Source organism: Salmo salar, chromosome ssa23 (assembly GCF_905237065.1).
Source record: "Salmo salar chromosome ssa23, Ssal_v3.1, whole genome shotgun sequence".
Taxonomy (NCBI): Eukaryota; Metazoa; Chordata; class Actinopteri; order Salmoniformes; family Salmonidae; genus Salmo; species Salmo salar.
In genome coordinates, this window is record NC_059464.1 from 22987420 (window position 1) to 23012591 (window position 25172).

The 25172-nt window shown below is 45.6% G+C and overlaps 1 protein-coding gene across 5 annotated transcripts in view; it reads left to right on the forward strand.

The window, feature by feature from the left end:
* The window catches only part of LOC106584226 (SUN domain-containing ossification factor), an 85308-nt gene that overhangs the window by 48712 nt on the left and 11424 nt on the right, over positions 1-25172 (forward strand). For 2 of the 5 annotated variants that reach the window (XM_014169282.2, XM_045706490.1), the window contains exons 3-18: positions 2017-2112; positions 2449-2813; positions 3587-3799; positions 4139-4316; positions 4873-4993; positions 7115-7239; positions 7362-7429; positions 7741-7848; positions 8002-8107; positions 10522-10542; positions 11741-11796; positions 15500-15591; positions 15689-15754; positions 16507-16587; positions 23667-23757; positions 23829-25097. In XM_014169282.2, the coding sequence (XP_014024757.2) occupies positions 2017-2112; positions 2449-2813; positions 3587-3799; positions 4139-4316; positions 4873-4993; positions 7115-7239; positions 7362-7429; positions 7741-7848; positions 8002-8107; positions 10522-10542; positions 11741-11796; positions 15500-15591; positions 15689-15754; positions 16507-16587; positions 23667-23757; positions 23829-25097 (3056 nt within the window). Of the gene's footprint in view, positions 1-2016; positions 2113-2448; positions 2814-3128; positions 3800-4138; positions 4317-4872; positions 4994-7114; positions 7240-7361; positions 7430-7740; positions 7849-8001; positions 8108-10521; positions 10543-11740; positions 11797-15499; positions 15592-15688; positions 15755-16506; positions 16588-23666; positions 23758-23828; positions 25098-25172 lie in introns of those variants that run through there. The other 3 variants (XM_045706491.1, XM_045706492.1, XM_045706493.1) reach the window with 3 other exon arrangements.

The following is a 25172-nucleotide window of genomic DNA, read 5'->3' on the forward strand; positions in this document are numbered from 1 at the left end:
TATGATCAAATCAAATTTGATTGGTCACAACCAGTGTAGACCTTACCATGAAATGCTTACTTACAAGCCCTTAATAGAGTTAAGAAAATATTTACTAAATAAAATAAAAAGTAACACAATAAAATAACAATAATGAGGCTTCATACAGGGGGCACTGAGTCGGGGGGGGGGTTATTTGTACATGTGGGGGGGTGTCATTCTAATTGTCCGGGTGGCCGTTTGATGAATTGTTCAGCAGTCTTATGGCTTGGTGGTAGAAGCCGTTATGGAGCCTTTTGGACCTAGACTTGACCTATGATGCTGTTAGACCAGAATTGAACAATTGTTTATTTGCACCATGAGCCATCTAAAGCATTTGTTTTCCTACCCTACAAAGCAATGAGTTAAGAGAGAGGGGAGGGTGGTCTTAATGGGCCAAGCATCACCCGCGCTAAAGACTGGTAGGAGTGGGAGTTCGCCCAGGTAGAGAGGGAGGTGGGGGGGTGAGTGTGGGAGTTCGCCCAGGTAGAGAGGGAGGTGGAGGGGGGAGTGTGGGAGTTCGCCCAGGTAGAGAGGGGAGGTGGAGGGGGGAGTGTGGGAGTTCGCCCAGGTAGAGAGGGGAGGTTGAGGGGGGAGTGTGGGAGTTCGCCCAGGTAGAGAGGGAGGTGGAGGGGGGAGTGTGGGAGTTCGCCCAGGTAGAGAGGGAGGTGGGGGGTGAGTGTGGGAGTTCGCCCAGGTAGAGAGGGGAGGTGGAGGGGGGAGTGTGGGAGTTCGCCCAGGTAGAGAGGGGAGGTTGAGGGGGGAGTGTGGGAGTTCGCCCAGGTAGAGAGGGGAGGTGGAGGGGGGAGTGTGGGAGTTCGCCCAGGTAGAGAGGGGAGGTGGAGGGGGGAGTGTGGGAGTTCGCCCAGTTAGAGAGGGAGGGGTGAGTGTGGGAGTTCGCCCAGGTAGAGAGGGGAGGTGGAGGGGGGAGTGTGGGAGTTTGCCCAGGTAGAGAGGGAGGTGGAGGGGTGAGTGTGGGAGTTCGCCTAGGTAGAGAGGAGGTGGAGGGGGGAGTGTGGGAGTTCGCCTAGGTAGAGAGGAGGTGGAGGGGTGAGTGTGGGAGTTCGCCCGGGTAGAGAGGGAGGTGGAGGGGTGAGTGTGGGAGTTTGCCCAGGTAGAGAGGGAGGTGGAGGGGTGAGTGTGGGAGTTCGCCCAGGTAGAGAGGGAGATGGAGGGGTGAGTGTGGGAGTTTGCCCAGGTAGAGAGGGAGGGGTGAGTGTGGGAGGTGAGTGTGGGAGTTCTGTGTTAACCCAAATGTAGTCCACCGTGGCCATGAACTGGTCTGCTGCGAGCTGGTGTGTGTGTGTGTGTGTGTGTGTGTCCATAGCAATCAGACATACTGTCAGTCCATTTACAGAACAGTCTCTTGTTCTGTCCCTCAGTATAACAAGTAACTTACTGTTTCTCAACCTGAGATGCTAATTCCCGTGTTTCTGGTGTTCCTCAGACTCTCTATCACTCTGTCATGTCTTACGGAGTGTTGGGTTGTAGTTGCTACCCCAGACGTTAATAGTAACGTGCATGAGGAATGTACATGGTGGGCTGAATGGAGGTTGGGTAAGAAGTATAGACCTAGAAAGTTACTAAGGAAGGGAGAAGGGAATCACTTGGTTGCGGTCACTGATACGGTTGGTTAGCTGTGCATTAGCGTGAGGCAAGGTCTGGTCAAATGGTGAAGGAACAGTTTATCACTTAACTTCCTGCCTAGCAACAAAGATGTAGTGTTTAGAGGTGCAAGGAGGAGACTCGGCCTAAAGGAAGGTATAAATACTTGTAAGCTGGTCTTTGTCATTTTCAGCTGTTTGACCCAGTGGGTGAATAAACTTGGTTTGAGCTCTTTGTAGTCGTCCATGAGTTTTACTGTTTATTTAGAACCTAACAGGTGTAACAGGCTAGTCTACTTCAGTTTACTGGAGTTTCTGTGGACCTCTAACTTCCTCTTCCGTGCGTGTGTGCGTGTGCGCACGTGTTCTAACGGTGTGTGTGACTGTTCCCCAGGAGGAGTCGTCGAGGACACACACACACACCTACGACGTGGAACTGGAGACAAAGACGGCTACACTAGAGGAGCCCAACACACACAACACTGAACAGGTAACACACACACACACACACACACACACACACACACACACACACACACACACACACACACACACACACACACACACAACACTGAACAGGTAACACACACACACACACAACACTGAACAGGTAACACACACACACACACACACACACAACACTGAACAGGTAACCGAGACACACACACACACACACACACACACACACACACAACACTGAACAGGTAACCGAGACACACACACACACACACACACACACACACACACACACAACACTGAACAGGTAACCGAGACACAAACACACACACTCACACGCGTTCAATGAGAATTGAATTGTGTTTTCCAGACTGTGAACCAGGAGGAGCCTGTGGTGGTCTGGTCTGCCCCAGAACCACACCTGGATCCTGAACCCCCCGCTGCTGCTGCTGCTGAGCCACACTCGCACAACACACACCTTCACACACACATCCACACAGACCCAGAGCCCGATACACAACCCACTCCCCTCCAGAACCAGGCACCTGCACCCTCATCCCCCTCCACCCCACCGCTCAGCGACGACCCAACCCAGGGACAGGCCTCCACAGATCACACAGGCCCGGTCGAGACCCCCAGTGATGCACCGGCAGACCCCAGCCCAGCCCCTTCTACAGAAGACCCCCAACACACACCTACCTCTACCTCTTACATCCCTGCTCCAGCCCCATCCAGGTAAGATGAGAACTGTGTATTGTACGCATGATGTGTATGAGACGTTTTGTCTGTTTATACAGAAGAATTATGTGTCCAAGACCATTTTTGTCCTTGGGATCAATAAAATATTTATGGTAAGAGGCGTCATTCAGTCTACCACTGTGATGTACATCTAGTTATCTAACTGGTTTTCCCTTTCAGCTGCATTTGTTTTTTTCTGTTTTACATTTTTTTCTTCACATTTTTCGTATATTGCTATTTTTCTTATTGACTTGACATTTTTTTTCCCCCGCTGCCCCTTTCTATACACCGTTTACTGCTGTAAACCTGCAGTTAACTTTGTGCACTGGTTCCTTCGTCAATAAACCTATCTGAACCTGGACTAAAACTTGGACTGGACTTGGTGGGAATAAGTGGAAATGTTGGTTGTCTGCTAAACTGGACCTCTGGACAGATGGGGATTGCCAGACCAGATCATGTGTCATTGGATCCTTGGATGGTTCTGCCAGGGGGTTTACTGGCTAGTTTAGCGCTCTTTGTCGGACCTTCTCAAAATGGCTGCTGAGATGTGGACACTTGCCTTTTACAATGAACATTTGACTCACCACAGCCTGGGCTGGAGGAGGCTTACCATTCCGAAGACACCCCCCCCCAACCGCATCCCCTTCTCTCTCTCTCTCCCCCATCCCTCTCTTTCTCCTTCTCTTCTCCCCACCCCATCTGTCCTCTATCGCCCTCTTCATCCCTCCTTGGGGCTCTTCCATAAATGGCATGTCCTTTCTTTCCCTCAGTTCAATAGAGGTTGCCAGATCTGATCCCGCGGTAGAGGATTCCCCTGTAGAAGTTGCCAGTGCTGAAGCCGATCCCTCTTTAGCGGTTGCCAGTGCTGGATCTAATTCCTCTCTAGAGGGCAATGTTTTCGCTGATCTCTCTGGCTCTCAGTGTGGGATGATTCCCCACAACCTGGCAACCCAAACCCCTCCTTTTGGCAGCTCGCCCACGAGGTGAGTACAGAGTTTGAATTGAACCAAGCAGAAACAGGTAAACGACCATGCAGGTAACCAATCGGATGCCAGACACTCCTCTCCGCTAAACTCAGACAACGACCGGTGGCCTTGTTCTCCTTTATTCCTCTTTTATTTTGGTTTCTTAGTTTTTTTTCTTCTTTTCTGCTGTGTTGTTCATAATGGACAAACACACTGTTGATGGCATGGAACATGAATGGAAGGAATGTTGTTGGGAGAAAATATTTTGTTTGCGTGCATCCAGACTGTGCATTAAATGTTGTTTTTCTCCCTTCATCCCCTCCCTCTTGTCTCTCTCCCTCTCCTCTCTTTCCATAGTGGTGATGGTGACTCTGTAGAGAGCCAGTCAGAACAGGGTCAAAGTCAGGTTGCTCCAGGTTCTGATGCTGATGTCCAGGTGTCTCCTAGCCCAGAAGACCCCGACCAGGGCCTACCAGAGCTGGACCAGGGGGGAAACACATCCCACAGGCACCAAGACACAGGCCAAGACCAGCAGGTGAGAGGGAGTCCCACAACCTAGTCCCCACGCTGGTAATGTTATATTGACTGTAATGTCTGCCACTGACTGACTAGAAGTGTAATGAGGAGTGTAGAGGTTTGCGTGTGAACATTGAGGACTGGGGCTACACATGGCTTGGCTGCCAGTCCTCTGAGTTGCTTCATTAATGTTTAATTCAATTAATGAACCCTCTGCCTTTCTCCTACTGTAGGGAGGGAGGGAGGGGGAGAGAGAGTGTGGATGTAAGTGAGAGAGAATGAGAGAAGCCCTGTCTAAGCCAGTATTGGTGCAGAGCTGGTCTGTTTTCCAATCGGATTGGCTGCAGACAGACACAGCTCAACTGGATTGGCTGCAGACAGACACAGCTCAACCGGATTGGCTGCAGACAGACACAGCTCAACTGGATTGGCTCTGTGTGTAAGAGGCTTTGTTGACTGTTCTGGGGTCTTTATAAAAGGAATAATGTATATCAATTACAGCTCTGTGTGTGTGTGTGTGTGTGTGTGTGTGTGTGTGTGTGTGTGTGTGTGTGTGTGTGTCTGTACCTGACAAGGCAGTGGATGAGGCAGTGGATGCCAGTGGTAAGGAGACGGACCCCTCAGTGCCCAGTAAGGAGGACATCCCAACCTTCGACGAGTGGAAGAAACAAGTCATGGAAGTGGAGAAGGAGAAGAGTAAGAAACACACACAGGGACACGTTCCCCTCATTAACATCGTGTTCAGGAGAAGCTCAGTGACCGTGAAGAAGGGATGCTGTTTCCCTACACTCATTTTTCAGACAAACGAGTGCAGAGGCCTCGCGTGGAAATCTGTCCCCCCCTCCTCCTCCCCCTCCCTATCTCGCTTCCCTCCATCTTCCTCCTTCCCTCTATCTCTGTTTCTCTCCCTTGCCTTTCATTCTTGCATCTCTCCCTCCTCTCTCTGACTGAGAGAATTATGGGTATTGCAGCGTGTGTGTGTGTTGCGTAATCTCTCACTCTCTCCGTCCACTTAGGCAGCACTCTTTTTCCACCATCACTAATGGCCCAGTCTACAGGAGCGGAAGGACACACACACACACACACACACACACACACACACACACACACACACACACACACACACACACACACACACACACATCCATGAGTTCACACTTACACTCTCAAACTCAACACACGCCTTAGCACGCCACATGCACTCACTCACACACACACTCACACACACACACACATGCTCCCAGATTACACGCATGGGCACCCACACACTGTTAGGTCATAGGCAGCGTGGCAGAGTGAGTAAACCCGTTGTTTTATTAGCCACTGAGCTAGAAACTGTTCTCAGCTTCACCATCAGACAGACCGATGGGGGAACATTTCCCTAGCCCAGAAACCCAGTCACATTGTTGGACAGAGAGGGTGACGATGGCACATTATCCAAGATGAGTTCTGAACAGTGGTTTCACCTGGAGTTTTCACATGAACACAGGAAATCACTGACTGAACTGTCATGTTTAAGTTATTGCTATTTGAAAAGGTTGTATTTGGTCAAATATGAATGAATGCCTCCGTTCTAGACATCAGTCTCACATGGCCCCTGTGTACCCAACCTGCTCTGTCCCGCGTTAATGCTAACTTGTGTGTGCGCGAGTCGTGGAGTGTGTGCATACCTGTGTATGTAACATGCCTGCATCCTTGTTTTTTTATTTTCTGACAACAACCTGTGCATTTTAAGGTACACCACGTACGGTGTCCAACGCACTGTCTCAGCCTGGCCTGCACACTGATAACCAATAGCAACTATAGATTATAGGAATCAGACTAGGCTGCTGATATAGCAACTATAGATTATAGGAATCAGACTAGGCTGCTGATATAGCAACTATAGATTATAGGAATCAGACTAGGCTGCTGATATAGCAACTATAGATTATAGGAATCAGACTAGGCTGCTGATATAGCAACTATAGATTATAGGAATCAGACTAGGCTGCTGATATAGCAACTATAGATTATAGGAATCAGACTAGGCTGCTGATATAGCAACTATAGATTATAGGAATCAGACTAGGCTGCTGATATAGCAACTATAGATTATAGGAATCAGACTAGGCTGCTGATACAGCAACTATAGATTATAGGAATCAGACTAGGCTGCTGATATAGCAACTATAGATTATAGGAATCAGACTAGGCTGCTGATATAGCGACTATAGATTATAGGAATCAGACTAGGCTGCTGATATAGCAACTATAGATTATAGGAATCAGACTAGGCTGCTGATATAGCAACTATAGATTATAGGAATCAGACTAGGCTGCTGATATAGCGACTATAGATTATAGGAATCAGACTAGGCTGCTGATATAGCGACTATAGGAATCAGACTAGGCTGCTGATATAGCGACTATAGGAATCAGACTAGGCTGCTGATATAGCAACTAGATTATAGGAATCAGACTAGGCTACTGATATAGCGACTATAGATTATAGGAATCAGACTAGGCTGCTGATATAGCGACTATAGATTATAGGAATCAGACTAGGCTGCTGATATAGCAACTATAGATTATAGGAATCAGACTAGGCTACTGATACAGTATGTCTGACAGGTACTGTATCTTCTCTACATAATTATCTAGATGAATGATTGTGTTCTCTACATTAAGATGACCCAGTTTTCCCGGGACTCCCTGGAAAACAGTGGCAATTGTTACTGAGTGGACTATCCTAGCGAAATAAATCAAATGAATGAGTTCCCTTAAGCGTGCGCACACAAACACACACCTCCTAACCCCCCTTGCTCTCACTTCCAGCTCTGTCCCTCCATACCTCCTCCAGCGGCTGCCCCCCTGTGAAGAAGGTGCAGAAGAACTTCAAAAACAACTATGCTTCTGTGGAGTGTGGAGCTAAGATGCTGTCAGCTAATACCGAGGCCAAGGTAACACACACACACACACACACACACACACAACCATGAAGTCTTGCGTTTGGAGGACAGGAACAGTCATTCCATTGACTCATATTTGCCATGTCATGTTCTCTCTCATCTCTGGTTTCCAGAGTACCTCAGCTATCCTCATGGAGAATATGGACCTGTACATGCTGAACCCCTGCAGCAACAAGATTTGGTGAGACACACACACACACCTACGTTCTAATTTTATGAACAGTTGTCTGCCCTCTCTCCTTTTTTGATTTATCCCCCCGGTCCTGTCTGCTTTCTGAAGCTGCAGGGTGACAACATGACTCAGTGCGCTGCTGTTTTCCCCAAAAGCACATACACTAGTCCCCTTGTCAGCTCAGCACGTGTGACCCCAACTGCCAACCGTCTGCCCAGGCAGATGTCAAGGGGAGATGAGGATATTTGACAGGAAAGTTCTCTCACATTAATTTACCTCTCTCTCTCCCCCACCCTCTCTCTCGCTCTGCCTCTCTCTAGGTTTGTAATAGAGCTGTGTGAGCCCATCCAGGTGAAACAGTTGGACATCGCTAACTTTGAACTCTTTTCCTCCACGCCGAAAGACTTCCTGGTCTCCATCAGTGACAGGTATGCGCACACCCTGAAAAATGTGAAAGACCCATTTCGGTTGAATGCATTCAGTTGTGCAACTGACCAGGTATCCCCTTCCCCTTTCCTGTTTTCCTCAGGACACGCCCCCCTTTGACTGCCCCTCTCTCTCCCTTTTTCTCTCTCTCTCAGGTATCCCACCAACAAGTGGGTGAAGTTGGGAACGTTCCACGCCCGTGATGAGCGCACAGTCCAGAGCTTCCCATTGGACGAACAGCTCTATGCCAAATATGTCAAGGTACACACCGACATTTACACACACACACACACACACACACACACACACACACACACACACGTTATGTTCTTCTAACATTTATTTCCATTCAAAATCCTATTTACCCTAATCCTTACCGTAACCCTAACCTTAACATAACCCTAATCCCTAAAGCTAATCCTTACCATAACCCTAATCCCTAAACCTAATCCTTACCATAACCCTAATCCCTAAACCTAATCCTTACCATAACCCTAACCTTAACACATAACCCTAATCCCTAAACCTAATCCTTATCATAAACCTTAACACATAACCCTAATCCCTAAACCTAATCCTTACCATAACCCTAACCTTAACACATAACCCTAATCCCTAAACCTAATCCTTATCATAACCCTAACCTTAACACATAACCCTAATCCCTAAACCTAATCCTTACCATAACTCTTACCTGAAACCCTAAACCTAATCCTTACCATAACCCTAACCTGTACCCCTTACCATAACCCTAACCCCTAAACCTAATCCATACATAACCCTAACCTGTACCCCTAAACCTTACCCTAACCCCTAAACCTAATCCTAACCTATAACCCTAGATCTAATCCTTACCGTAACACGTAGCCCTACACCTAATCCTTACGTAACCCTAACCCCTAAACCTAATCCTTACCCTAACTTTAACACGTAACCTTAACCCCTAAATCTAATCCTTACCATAACCCTAATCTTAACACGTAACCCTAAACCTAATCCTTACCATAACCCTAACCCCAAAACCTAATCCTTACCGTAACCCTAAACCTAATCCTTACCATAACCCTAACCCCTAAACCTAATCCTTACCGTAACCCTAAACCTAATCCTTACCATAACCCTAAACCTAATCCTTACCATAACCATAACCCTAACCCCTAAACCTAATCCTTACCGTAACCCTAAACCTAATCCTTACCGTAACCCTAACATGTACCCCTAACTCTAACCTTAACCTGTACCCCTAAACCTAATCCTTACCATAACCCTAAACCTAATCCTTACCATAACCCTAATCTTAACGCGTAACCCTAAACCTAATCCTTACCATAACCCTAAACCTAATCCTTACCATAACCATAACCCTAACCCCTAAACCTAATCCTTACCGTAACCCTAAACCTAATCCTTACCATAACCCTAAACCTAATCCTTACCATAACCATAACCCTAACCCCTAAACCTAATCCTTACCGTAACCCTAAACCTAATCCTTACCATAACCCTAACCCCTAAACCTAATCCTTACCATAACCCTAAACCTAATCCTTACCATAACCCTAACCCCTAAACCTAATCCTTACCGTAACCCTAACATGTACCCCTAACTCTAACCTTAACCTGTACCCCTAAACCTAAACCTAAACCTAATCCTTACCATAACCCCAACCTTAACATGTAACCCTAAACCTAACCACTAACCCTTTACCCTAACTGTAATTCTAACCCGAATTGTAACCCTACCCTTAAACCAACCCCCAAAGCTTAAAACAGCCTTTGTCCTCATGGGGATGTGGGAAATGTCCCCACGAGGGGGAATTTCTTGTTTTACTATCCTTGTGGGGATTTTAGTTCCCCACAAGGATAGAAGAACCAACCAACACACACACTGCAGACACACACACACACCATTTGTGTTCTATGCCCAGGGCGATTCCTCATGTCATCAACATGAGACTGAATGGCTCCCTACTCATACCTCACACAACATGCTTCTGTGCGTGTGTGACTGTGTGTGAGGATGTATATTCTGAGGACGTGTTTCAGATTCCTTTTCTACTTCTATGTGTAATAAATACAGTAGAAATAGTATGGGGAAGTATTTACTGTATTCTAGTTGTTCAACTCTACTCCCCCCTCACGATCTTCTCTTATCTAATGATTTAAGTGTTATTGCATTTTCATACGTTTTTCTGTATAGTTTAAAATAACAATATTTTTCATGTGGGTGCATTTTTTTGTGATGTTTGTTTAATTGTATGAGTTTTTTTTAAATATGCCACTGTTTTGTGATTTCACAAAGTACTGTGTTGACTAGGTCTTAGGGTTATCGATGTCTTAATTTCAATAGGAACTGAAACTGTTATCAACCTGATGTCTGTCTGTCTAGGTTGTCTGTCTACCTCTTCCCTACTCCTCTAAAGTTACTGCTATGGATACTTAATAATACCTTATTACCTTGTAATGCTATGTGCACCTTGTATTGCTTTGTATACCTTACCTTGCCTTGTAGTCTCTTGTAGAGCAAGCGTTTAGTCTGTGAATACTGTGTGTTGTTGTCCAACAAATAAAATGCTGAAGAAAAAGGACCAGATGCTTGACTTGCTAGTGGCATGAATCAGCCTTTTTACAGATTTCTCTCCCTTTTTTTCTCTCTCCTCTTCCTCTTGCATCAGATGTTCATCAAGTACATAAAGGTTGGCATTCTTCTCTTTTAGAGGTTGTAATGCACTATGATGCGTTATAGTGTACCATAACAATGGGGAGCTTTGGTGGCAGTGTACAGATGGTGTAATGCATGACCAAGACACATTTTAAAACTAACAATAGAGCTTGGCAAATTCCACATCACCTTTTTAGATTTGATTTAGCTTAGATTGGATGACTTGAATGATTTAGCTTAGAGGTGTTGGATGACTAGAAGGATTTAGCTTAGACATAATGGATGACTAGATTTACACTAAACAAAAATATAAACGCAACATGTTAAGTGTTGGTTTCATGAGCTGAAATAAAAGGTCCCAGAAATGTTCCAGACGCATAAAAAGCTTATTTCTCTCAATTTCTGTGCACATATTTGTTTACATCCCTGTTGGTAAGCATTTCTCCTTTGCCAAGATAATCCATCCACCTGTCAGGTGTGGCATGTCAAGAAACTGATTAAACAGCATGATCACTATACAGGTGCACCTTGTGCTGGGGACAATAACAGGCCACTCTAAAATGTGCAGTTTTGTCACACAACACAATACCACAGATGTCTCAAGTTGAGGGAGAGCGCAATCGCCATGCTGACTGCAGGACTGTCCACCAGAGCTGTTGTCAGAGAATTCAATGTTCATTTCTCTACCAACGCAGTTTTAGAGAATTTGGCAGTACGTCCCACCGGTCACACAACCGCAGACCACGTGTTTGTCGTCATGTGGGCGAGCGGTTTGCTGATGTCAACGTTGTGAACACAGTGCCCCATGGTGGCGGTGGGGTTATGACATACTGTAAGCTACAGACAACGAACACAATTGCGTTTTATCCGTGGTAATTTGAATGCATAGAAATACCGTGACGAGATCCTGAGGCCCATTTTTTGTAAGGTATCTTTGACCAACAGATGCATATCAGTATTCCCAGTAATGTCAAATCCAATTGAAATGAATTCAGTCAATTGAATTTGTTTAAATTGACTGATTTCCTCATATGAACTGTAGTCTTTGAAATTGTTGCATGTTGCGTCTATATTTTGTTTTACTATAGCTCAGACATACTGGATGACTAGAATGATTTAGCTTAGACGTACTGGATGACTAGAATGTAAGTGGGGCTGGTTTGGGTGGTTTACTTACCCAGGTGTGAGTGTGTTCGATGTGGTTTAACCCTTTCGTCACCCCTCAACTGCAGGTGGAGCTCATCTCCCACTTCGGATCAGAACACTTCTGCCCCCTCAGCCTCATCAGGTAAGAGATACAGTTGAATCGGAAGTTTACATACACCTTAGCCAAATACAGTTAAACTCAGTTTTTCACAATTCCGGACATTTAATCGGAGTTAAAATTCCCTGTCTTCGGTCAGTTAGGATCACCACTTTATTTTAAGAATGTGAAATGTCAGGATAATAGTAGAGAATTATTTATTTCAGCTTTTATTTCTTTCATCACATTCCCAGTGGGTCAGAAGTTTTCAATTAGTATTTGGTAGCATTGCCTTTAAATAGTTTAACTTGGTTCAAACGTTTTGTGTAGCCTTCCACAAGCTTCCCACAATAAGTTGGGTGAATTTTGTTCCATTCCTCCTGACAGAGCTGGTATAACTGAGTCAGGTTTATAGGCCTCCTTGCTCACACACGCTTTTTCAGTTCTGCCCACAAATTTTCTATAGGATTGAAGTCAGGGCTTTGTGATGGCCACTCCAATACCTTGACTTTGTTGTCCTTAAGCCATTTTGCCACAACTTTGGAAGTATGCTTGGGGTCATTGTCCATTTGGAAGACCCATTTGCGACCAAGCTTTAACTTCCTGACTGATGTCTTGAGATGTTTCTTCAATATATCCACATAATTGTCCTTCCTCATGATGTTATCTATTTTGTGATGTGCACCAGTCCCTTCTGCAGCAAAGCACCCCCACAACATGATGCTGTCACCCCCATGCTTCACGGTTGGGATGGTGTTCTTCGGCTTGCAAGCCTCCCCCTTTTTCCTCCAAACATAACGATGGTAATTATGGACAAGCAGTTATATTTTTCTTTCATCAGACCAGAGGACATTCCTCCAAAAAGTATGATCTTTGTCCCCACGTGCAGTTGCAAACCGTAGTCTGGCTTTTTTATGGCGGGTTTGGAGCAGTGGTTTCTTCCTTGCTGAGCGGCCTTTCAGGTTATATCGATATAGGACTCGTTTTACTGTGGATATAGATACTTTTGTACCTGTTTCATCCAGCATCTTCACAAGGTCCTTTGCTGTTGTTCTGGGATTGATTTGCACTTTCCGCACAAGTAGGTTCGTCTCTAGGAGACAGAACGTGTCTCCTTCCTGAGCGGTATGACGGCTACGTGGTCCCATGGTGTTTAAACTTGCGTACTATTGTTTGTACAGATGAACTTGGTACCTTCAGGCGTTTGGAAATGCTCCCATGGATGAACCAGACTTTTGGTGGTCTACAATTATTATTTTTTTCCTGAGGTCTTGGCTGATTACTTTTGATTTTCCCATGATGTCAAGCAAAGAGGCACTGAGTTTGAAGGTAGGCCTTGAAATACATCCACAGGTAGACCTCCAATTGACTCAAATGATGTCAATTAGCTTTTCAGAAGCTTCTAAAGCCATGGCATCATTTTCTGGCATTTTCCAAGCTGTTTAAAGGCACAGTGAACTTAGTTTCTGACCCACTGGAATTGTGATACAGTGAATTATAAGTGAAATAATCTGTAAACAATTGTTGGAAAAATGACTTGTCATGCACAAAGTAGATGTCCTAACCGACTTGCTAAAACTATAGTTTGTTAACAAGAAATTTGTGGAGTGGTTGAAAACAAGTTTTCATGACTCCGACCTAAGTGTATGTAAACCTCCGACTTCAACTGTATATAGAGGGAGGGAGACCAGGAGATAGTCTGTCGTTACATTTTTAACAGCCAGACTTCAATTGAAGAGAGATAACAGTAATGTTTTCCTCCGGGTGGGTTGTTTAGCAACAAGGCTATATAACACAGGAGGTTGGTGGCTCCTTAATTGGGGAGGATGGGCTCGTGGTAATGGCTGGAGCAGAATAGGTGGAATGGTGTAAAGTACATCAAACACAGGGTTTCCAGGTGTTTGATGCCATTCCATTGCTCCGATCAGGCTGTTTATTATGAGCCATTCTCCCCTCAGCAGCCTCCTGTGCTATATACTGAACACAGCAGGGAAAATGTAAATAGTCTGGGTCAATGTAAATAGTCTGGGTGGCCATTTGATTAATTGTTCAGCAGTCTTATAGCTTGGGGTTAGAAGCTGTTAAGGAGCCTTTTGGACCTAGACTTGGCGCTCCGGTACTGCTTGCCGTGCGGTAGCAGAGAGAACAGTCTATAACTAGGGGGCTGGAGTCTTTGACAATTTTTTTGGGCCTTCCTCTGACATGCCTCGTATATAGGTCCTGGATGGCAGGAAGCTTGGCCCCAGTGATGTGCTGGGCCGTACGCACTACACTCTGTAGTGCCTTACAGTCAGATGCCGAGCAGTTGTGGTGATGCAACTTGTCAGGATGCTCTCGATTGTACAGCTGTAGAACTATTGTGGATCTGGGGACCCATGCCAAATATTTTCCGTCTCCTGACGGGCAAAAGGTGTTGTTGTGCCCTCTTCACGACTGTCTTGGTGTGTTTGAACCATGATAGTTTGTTGGGGATGTGGACACCAAGAAACTGTCGACCCGCTCCACTACAGCCCCATCAATGTTAATGGGGGCCTGTTCGGCCCTCCTTTTCCTGTAGTCCACGATCAGCTCCTTTGTCTTGCTGCCTTCAATAGTGTTAGCTCCTAGTGGCCCCTAGTGTGCAGTGAAATCGATCAGTTATTCCAGAGAACACGATGAGGAGATATACTGAGAGCTGAGCAGCTTTCTAGTAATGGTCTCTGTGCTCCTATAGGATTTCCAGGAAATATGTGTCTCTCTGCCATGTTGGCTCTCTGCCTCTTTCTCGCTCCCTCTCTGTCTCTCTGTCTTGGCAGCATTCTCTTGTCCATGTCTGTCTGTAAGTTAAGGGGCCCAGTGTAGGAGGTTAGATGGCTGTATTACAGTAAGTCTTCCATACTCTGCTCTATATGGAGACATTCCTTCCCTAAAGCTGTGTAGGGGAGCTGGAGCTCAGCCAGAACGGACAGAGACCCTCCTCAGATCACCCTCTCCCCTCTCTCTGAGCTCTCAACCCACAGCCTCCCTCCCTCCCTCTTACAGAGAATATCAGGTGTTCAGGTCACTGTAAACAATGGCAGAGGAGAAGGCAGGATGTTAAAGTCCCTGCAGTTGCAGTACAACAACCTCATATAGTACAACCATTTCAACTCAGTACAGTAGTCCTGTTGTCCTCTGCTGAGTTGGATGTACTAAGTTCCTCCTTACCCTCCTATCACCCACACTCCCTGCCATTCCCTCCAGGGGTTGAGGCCAGGATAGTGGACAGGTAAGGAGTAATTATTAACAACAAATCTAGGTGAGTTTAACAGGGGGTTGACTGTCGGGGTGCTGTTAAAAAATAAATACAACTATTACTACAGATTTACCACCACCTCCTCCCACTCACTACCTTCCCCCTACGTTCGCCCTGCCTCGTGCCCTCAAGGAGTGGAAACCAGGACAGGAGCTGTATAAAGAAAACACGTTTATTTTTTTGTAATTTTTTTTAACCAGGCCAACATTCACATCCACATAAATGCTGCTACTCTCTGTAGATAAACTAAATGTTAAGGTTTACATTATCTCAGTCGATAAGGTTAGTGGGGTGAGATGTATAGATTAATGTACAAAAACAACACTATAGGGAACAGCATGTCATCTCAAAATGTCAACTCGCATGTCCATGTTAGTCTAATCATAATTCCTCTCTTTTCAGCTGTATATGATGCATTTAACCAGGTGTGTGTGTGTGTGTGTGTGTATGTGTGTGTGTGTGTGTGTTTTATAGGGTGTTTGGTACCAGTATGGTGGAGGAATACGAGGAGATTGCAGATTCCCAGTACCCCTCAGAGAGGCTGGAATACCTTGATGAGGATTATGGTAAGAAGGTACACTGTGCGTGTGATACTTGGTCAGGTTGTTATTATAAAAGATAATGTTTTCTCCACTTGAAATAATCTGGTTCTTTCATCTACAGACTACCCACCTGGCTACCTCCACTCTGAGGACAAGGGTTCTAAAAATCTGCTGGGCTCTGCCACAAGTACGTACACACACACACACACACACACACACACCGCTTCACGTTGTTCTGAGCGTAGTTTCACATGGCACAGGACAGCATAAACATGACTAACTTGATATCTAACTGGCTCAGCATCAGTTCTCTACTGTATCTAATCTAATCAGAGAATTGACCTCCAGAACTGGGTCTAAAACAGGCTCTGTGTTTCTTGGAGAATGGAGAGACAATCTGCTTTCCTGGGAAACATCAAGTCCTGAATGTTTCTTCAGTTTCTGTATTCCCACAAGACGGCACATTGACAAACAGAGAGCTGTGGCTGGGATACGGGTTAGGACTACTGATGTGTACATAACTCTGCTACACACACTGGAGCCCCTGTGTCTCACTGCCTACAGGGGGGAGGGGCTGGCAGGGCACTGAGGCTGCAATCTGATTGGCTAAGAGACCCTCTCCTCCCCCAATAGTCATACACACACCTGCACACTACTGGTTCAGCATTTAGAAAGTAGACTGACCCATTTCTACACAACCCCCCCACACCAGTGATTGAAAACAAGCAGAGGCTGACAAGGTCCTCTGTAGCCAGCCAGGCAGAGATGGGCTGGAAAGGAGGGGTTGGTTGGGTAAGGGTATGTAGAGTCAGTTAGGGGATTGCAAGCTGTGGTAGGTGAATACCAAGAACTGTGGTTTTACAGATTCCTGTGGGGCCTTAAACTACTTTACTACCAGTGAAGGTTATTCATGATTCCGTGTGTGTGTTCTACGTACAGATGCCATTCTCAACATGGTCAACAACATAGCAGCCAACGTTCTGGGAGGCAAGCCTGAGGATGGAGGAGCACAGCTGGAAAGTATGGATCCTCCTCATTCCTCTCTTCTGTTCGCTCCTCCCCTTCTCTTCTCTCATTTCCTTCACCCCCTTCTATTTATTGCTAAGAATGTGTGTTGTGTTTGAGGTAGAGGTCGACCGATTAATCGGAATGGACGATTATTTAGGGCCGATTTCACGTTTTCATAACAATCGGTAATCAGCTTTTTTGGACACCGATTGTGGCCGATTACATTGCACTCCACGAGGAGACTGCGTGGCAGGCTGACTACCTGTTACGCGAGTGCAGCAAGAAGCCAAGGTAAGTTGCTAGCTAGCATTAAACTTATCTTATAAAAAACAATCAATCTTAACATAATCACTAGTTAACTACACATGGTTGATATTACTAGCTTGTCGATGCGGTGCCTGTTAATTTCTCATCGAATCACAGCCTATTTCGCAAACGGGTATTGATTTAACAAGCGCATTCGCGAAACAAGCACTGTCGTTGCACCAATGTGTACCTAACCATAAACATCAATGCCTTTAAAATCAATACACAAGTATATATTTTTAAACCTGCATATTTAGTTAATATTGCCTGCTAACATTCATTTCTTATAATTAGGGAAATTGTGTCACTTCTCTTGCGTTCCGTGCAAGCAGTCAGGGTATATGCAGCAGCTTGGGCCGCCTGGCTCGTTGCAAACTGTGTGAAGACCATTTATTCCTAACAAAGACCGTAATTAATTTGCCAGAATTGTACATAATTATGACATAACATTGAAGGTTGTGCAATGTAAAAGCAATATTTAGACTTAGGGATTCCACGGTTCCGTATTTCACTGAAAGAATAAATGTTTTCGAGATGATCGTTTCCGGATTTGACCATATTAATGACCTAAGGCTCGTATTTGTGTGTTATTATGTTATAATTAAGTCTATGATTTGATAGAGCAGTCTGACTGAGTGATGGTAGGCAGCAGCAGGCTCGTAAGCATTCATTCAAACAGCACTTTCGTACGTTTGCCAGCAGCTCTTCGCTGTGCTTCAAGCATTGCGCTGTTTATGACTTCAAGCCTATCAACTCCCGAGATTAGGCTGGTGTAACCGATGTGAAATGGCTAGCTAGTTAGCGGGGTGCGCGCTAATAGCGTTTCAATCGGTGACGTCACTCGCTCTGAGACTTGGAGTAGTTGTTCCCCTTGCCCTGCAAGGGCCGCGGATTTTGTGGAGCGATGGGTAACGATGCTTCGAGGGTGGCTGTTGACGATGTGTTCCTGGTTCGAGCCCAGGTAGGAGCGAGGAGAGGACGAAAGTTACACTGTTACACTGGCAATACTATAATGCCTATAAGAACATCCAATAGTCAAAGGTATATGAAATACAAATGGTGTAGAGAGAGAGAGTCCTATAATTCCTATAATAACTACAACCTAAAACTTCTTACCTGGGAATATTGAAGACTCATGTTAAAAGGAACCACCAGCTTTCATATGTTCTCATGTTCTGAGCAAGGAACTTAAACGATAACTTTTTTACATGGCACATATTGCACTTTTACTTTCTTCTCCAACACTTTGTTTTTGCATTATTTAAACCAAATTGAACATGTTTCATTATTTATTTGAGGCTAAATTTATTTTATTGATGTATTAAGTTCAAATAAAAGTGTTAATTCAGTATTGTTGTAATTGTCATTATTACAAATAAATATTTGAAAAAATCGTCCGATTTAATCGGTATTGGCTTTTTTTGGTCCTCCAATAATTGGTATCGGCATTGAAAAATCATAATCAGTCGACCTCTACTTTGAGGAAATGCTATGTGTTAATGTAATTAACTTACTGTGTTAACGGCCTCTTGCAGCGAGAGGCACGAGGTTTGCATATGTATGGAGGAAGGTTTATCTTGTGCTAACTAAAGCACTGAGCTGTCCAGGGGAATGTCCCAGTGTGTACATTAGAGGTATTCTGTACACAATAAAGGTCTTAAATAAACCAGCATGATTTGTTGAGGCTCAGCACTTACTAGCCTGCCCCTCCTCTTTCCCTCACAGAATAGAAGCTCTGGAATTCAACTATGTTTAAGAAGAACCGATCTAGCCTACTCACTCTCTCACTCACTCAGTCACTCACTCAGTCACACAACAAGCCCTGTTATCCTACCCAGCTATGTTCTCGTTTAGTAACCACACAGCCAGTGGCAACATTCAAACAGAACCAACTGGCTTGTCCACGCTGTTAATGACAATGATGTGCGGGGCATTTTATTATCCGTGTCAAATCATTTACAATATGCATATCTCCTCCTTTACAGCGCTGCTGTGTTTAGGTATTTGTTTAATTTGAACTTTTCCGTTTTATGATGATGATGATCGGGACCTGTTAGTGGTAGTTTGATGATGATGATGATGATCGGGACCTGTTAGTGGTAGTTTGATGATGATGATGATCGGGACCTGTTAGTGGTAGTTTTGATGATGATGATGATCGGGACCTGTTAGTGGTAGTTTTATGATGATGATGATGATCGGGACCTGTTAGTGGTAGTTTTATGATGATGATGATCGGGACCTGTTGGTGGTAGTTTTATGATGATGATGATGATGATGATGATGATCGGGACCTGTTAGTGGTAGTTTTATGATGATGATGATGATGATCGGGACCTGTTAGTGGTAGTTTTGATGATGATGATGATGATCGGGACCTGTTAGTGGTAGTTTTATGATGATGATGATGATGATCGGGACCTGTTAGTGGTAGTTTGATGATGATGATGATGATCGGGACCTGTTAGTGGTAGTTTGATGATGATGATGATGATCGGGACCTGTTAGTGGTAGTTTGATGATGATGATGATGATCGGGACCTGTTAGTGGTAGTTTTATGATGATGATGATGATCGGGACCTGTTAGTGGTAGTTTTATGATGATGATGACGATCGGGACCTGTTAGTGGTAGTTTGATGATGATGATGATGATGACGATCGGGACCTGTTAGTGGTAGTTTGATGATGATGATGATGGGACTGTTAGTGGAGTTGATGATGATGATGATCGGGACCTGTTAGTGGTAGTTTGATGATGATGATGATCGGGACCTGTTAGTGGTAGTTTGATGATGATCGGGACCTGTTAGTGGTAGTTTGATGATGATGATGATCGGGACCTGTTAGTGGTAGTTTGATGATGATGATGATTGGGACCTGTTAGTGGTAGTTTGATGATGATGATGATCGGGACCTGTTAGTGGTAGTTTTATGATGATGATGATGATCGGGACCTGTTAGTGGTAGTTTGATGATGATGATGATCGGGACCTGTTAGTGGTAGTTTTATGATGATGATGATGATCGGGACCTGTTAGTGGTAGTTTGATGATGATGATGATCGGGACCTGTTAGTGGTAGTTTGATGATGATGATGATCGGGACCTGTTAGTGGTAGTTTGATGATGATGATGATCGGGACCTGTTAGTGGTAGTTTGATGATGATGATGATCGGGACCTGTTAGTGGTAGTTTGATGATGATGATGATCGGGACCTGTTAGTGGTAGTTTGATGATGATGATGATGATCGGGACCTGTTAGTGGTAGTTTGATGATGATGATGATGATGATGATCGGGACCTGTTAGTGGTAGTTTGATGATGATGATCGGGACCTGTTAGTGGTAGTTTGATGATGATGATGATCGGGACCTGTTAGTGGTAGTTTGATGATGATCGGGACCTGTTAGTGGTAGTTTGATGATGATGATGATCGGGACCTGTTAGTGGTAGTTTGATGATGATGATGATCGGGACCTGTTAGTGGTAGTTTGATGATGATCGGGACCTGTTAGTGGTAGTTTGATGATGATGATGATGATGATCGGGACCTGTTAGTGGTAGTTTGATGATGATGATGATGATGATCGGGACCTGTTAGTGGTAGTTTGATGATGATGATCGGGACCTGTTAGTGGTAGTTTGATGATGATGATGATCGGGACCTGTTAGTGGTAGTTTGATGATGATGATGATGATCGGGACCTGTTAGTGGTAGTTTGATGATGATGATGATCGGGACCTGTTAGTGGTAGTTTGATGATGATGATGATGATCGGGACCTGTTAGTGGTAGTTTGATGATGATGATGATGATCGGGACCTGTTAGTGGTAGTTTGATGATGATGATGATCGGGACCTGTTAGTGGTAGTTTGATGATGATGATGATCGGGACCTGTTAGTGGTAGTTTGATGATGATGATGATGATCGGGACCTGTTAGTGGTAGTTTGATGATGATGATGATCGGGACCTGTTAGTGGTAGTTTGATGATGATGATGATGATCGGGACCTGTTAGTGGTAGTTTGATGATGATGATGATGATGATGATCGGGACCTGTTAGTGGTAGTTTGATGATGATGATGATGATCGGGACCTGTTAGTGGTAGTTTGATGATGATGATGATCGGGACCTGTTAGTGGTAGTTTGATGATGATGATGATCGGGACCTGTTAGTGGTAGTTTGATGATGATGATGATGATGATCGGGACCTGTTAGTGGTAGTTTGATGATGATGATGATGATCGGGACCTGTTAGTGGTAGTTTGATGATGATGATGATCGGGACCTGTTAGTGGTAGTTTGATGATGATGATGATCGGGACCTGTTAGTGGTAGTTTTATGATGATGATGATGATCGGGACCTGTTAGTGGTAGTTTTATGATGATGATGATGATGATCGGGACCTGTTAGTGGTAGTTTGATGATGATGATGATGATGATCGGGACCTGTTAGTGGTAGTTTTATGATGATGATGATGATGATGATCGGGACCTGTTAGTGGTAGTTTGATGATGATGATGATCGGGACCTGTTAGTGGTAGTTATGATGATGATGATGATCGGGACCTGTTAGTGGTAGTTTGATGATGATGATGATGATCGGGACCTGTTAGTGGTAGTTTGATGATGATGATGATGATCGGGACCTGTTAGTGGTAGTTTGATGATGATCGGGACCTGTTAGTGGTAGTTTGATGATGATGATGATCGGGACCTGTTAGTGGTAGTTTGATGATGATGATGATGATCGGGACCTGTTAGTGGTAGTTTGATGATGATGATGATGATGATCGGGACCTGTTAGTGGTAGTTTGATGATGATCGGACATGATGATGATGATCGGGACCTGTTAGTGGTAGTTTTATGATGATGATGATGATCGGGACCTGTTAGTGGTAGTTTGATGATGATGATGATCGGGACCTGTTAGTGGTAGTTTGATGATGATGATGATCGGGACCTGTTAGTGGTAGTTTTATGATGATGATGATGATCGGGACCTGTTAGTGGTAGTTTTATGATGATGATGATGATCGGGACCTGTTAGTGGTAGTTTGATGATGATATGGGACCTGTTAGTGGTAGTTTGATGATGATGATCGGGACCTGTTAGTGGTAGTTTGATGATGATGATGATCGGGACCTGTTAGTGGTAGTTTGATGATGATGATGATCGGGACCTGTTAGTGGTAGTTTGATGATGATGATGATCGGGACCTGTTAGTGGTAGTTTTATGATGATGATGATGATCGGGACCTGTTAGTGGTAGTTTTATGATGATGATGATGATGATCGGGACCTGTTAGTGGTAGTTTGATGATGATGATGATCGGGACCTGTTAGTGGTAGTTTTATGATGATGATGATGATCGGGACCTGTTAGTGGTAGTTTTATGATGATGATGATCGGGACCTCTTAGTGGTAGTTTTATGATGATGATGATCGGGACCTCTTAGTGGTAGTTTTATGATGATGATGATGATGATCGGGACCTGTTAGTGGTAGTTTGATGATGATGATGATGATCGGGACCTGTTAGTGGTAGTTTGATGATGATGATGATCGGGACCTGTTAGTGGTAGTTTTATTATGACTGCAATTTGATTTTAGGGATTTTTTTTCTAAATGTTATAGATACCAATTTAGTTTAAACGTCACACCCCTACCACACACACACACACACACACACTTCCATATGGGTTGCTTGAGTTCAGATCATACACACATACACAGTCGACGATGAACAGAATGTTCCAAATGACATCAGACCTCGGAGCAGACACAAACAATAAATCCAGTTCTGGTTCCGCTTTCTTCCCAGCAAGTCTTGCTAGTCTCGTCCTTCTTTCTCTTGCCCAACCCCCTTTTTACTATTATATAAGTCTGTGCCCTCTCCTTCCCCCTTCCATCTCTCCTTCCCCCTTCCATCTCTCCTTCCCCCTTCCTGCTGGACAGTTCAGTCTAAGCCCAACTTCACCCATCTTGTTTAGATTAGGCGGTTCTGAAACTGTGTCATATGGTTCCGGTTTGGTGTGTGTGTGTCTGCAAATGTGTGCGTCTTTGCGTATCTGCCTGCCTGCCTGCCTGCCTGAGGCTCCAGATGTTGATTTGACTGCTGCCAGGATGTTTTCAGAGGAACAATGGAGCAGTGTTTTATAAGGCAGCAGCTGGGGAGCTGTTTCTATTAGGACTGGGGGGGTCTATGACTCAGAACCAAATACCTCTGGTCCCCATCTTACCCTCAGATACTGCTGGAGTCTAAACACTATTCTAACACGGATTTACCCCCTGGTCCCAATGGCACTCACACATCCTCACAAACCGTTACACAGCCTTCACTATGGGCTGCATTGAGGGGTAGCTGAAGTGACCAACTATGGGCTGTTTGTTAAACCCTTTTTCAACCCACAGGGTCACTGAGGTTTGAGAGCAGTCCTAACTGGACCAGCCTGGCTGTTTTGTTTCTGTTTTTGCCAACTCTCTTGTGGTCGTTACTCCAAACATAGATGTTTTGGTGGTTTGTCTCTGTTCCCCATTTTAACCCACTGAACTGGGCAACAACAACAGAGTTGGCTAGAGCAGCAACAGACTGGCATCAGACTATAGCTGGACTGGGGTTAGAGAACTGAACCTTGTCATGACTAGTGATAGTTATCCTATGAAAGGAAGATGATGTAGTAGTTGACATAGAGATACATGTTCTATGTAGTTATGTGGTAGTTGATGACTGTATCTAAATACTGCTGTGTGTCTGTGTATCTCTTCCAGCCAACGCATCATCAGAAGCCCAGAACCAAACCGAGGGGAATAAGGAGGTGCTGCTCACACCAACCCCTACCATCACCACCCCTCCTCCAGCGTGAGTCACTCACTCACTCACTCATTTTCACCTTGCAGTACGAGTCTCTAACTTCCTCCTCTCTCTCTCAGAGTGGAGCCAGACCACCCCGTTCCCCAGGAGGACCCTGATCTCGCCCTCTCCTCCCCTGACTCCCCCCTACCTAACCCCTCGCCGGAGGATGGACAGATCGTGACTCTGGTGGTGGAGGAAGAGGAGCCCCGACAGTCCACTGTGACTCTGATGGAGGAAGAGGGGGATGATGATGAGGAGAGAGAGGTACAGTGGATGAGGGAGAGCCAGCTGTACTGTCCTCTCTCCTCCGTGTCTTCCCTCTCTTCTATCTCCTGTGTGGCCACGCTGCCGGAGCTGCTACGGCGCTGGTGTGACGCTTGCCTCACCAGAGAGAGAGAGCGCGGTCTCCGCAAGAGGCTGCAAGACACGTACACACACACCCCCATAGACACTCCCTTACCCACACACACCACCATACAGGACCCTGTCCCCACCGCCACACACACCCAGGAAGCCCCAACACACACACAGCCGGTCCCTGATCCTGAGACGGCCCCCCGGGCCCAAAACGAGGTTCTGTCTCCTACAGACTCACACAATCACACAGACACACACCCTGTGGACCCCATCATTGTTCTGGAGCCTAGCCGGACCTCTACCCTGCCCCCCCACAGCTTCTCTCACACCTCCCTCTCCAAACCCACCCCTACCCAGGACGAAGCTCCCCGGCCCCCCAGCCAAGACGACCCCGTCCCCCCTCCAGCCCTGCAGGGAGCCCCTGTCCCAGAGGCCCAGCAGGCCAGCACCCCCAACCCTTCCCCCAGTCCCACTACCCCCCTCCACCCCCCAACTTCTGAGACAGCTTCCCTGGACCTCCCTCCACTCTCCCTGAAGGAGCAGCCAGTCCAGCCCCTCCCCACTGCCTCCAGACCTGCAGACATCCCCCCTCCCACCGAACTCCCTGTGCCCCTCCAGCCCGACACACACGCAGAGCCACACACACCCAGGGCTGGGGTAGAAAGTGGAGACCTCAAGGACCAAGGGGAGCAGGGCGACTCCTCTCCCCAGCCAGCAGAGCACCCACTTAGGGAGGAGTCCATGGAGGACCTGCTACTTAGCGTCCCGGTTACTGCTAACGGACATTTACACCGGACAGCTACGGACTTCTACGCTGAGCTGCAGAGCACAGGGGAGTATATCGGAGGGAATGGAGGCGTGAACGGAGGAGTGAACGTGCACGGCTCCAGTCAGAAGGAGAGCGTGTTCATGAGGTTGAACAACAGGATCAAAGCCCTGGAGATGAACATGTCCCTCAGCAGCAGATATCTGGAGGAACTCAGCCAGAGGTGAGTTGTGTGTGTGTGAGTGTTTGTGACTTGTCATGTTCAGGCTCTGATTAGCTTGTTGTGTGTGTGTGTGTG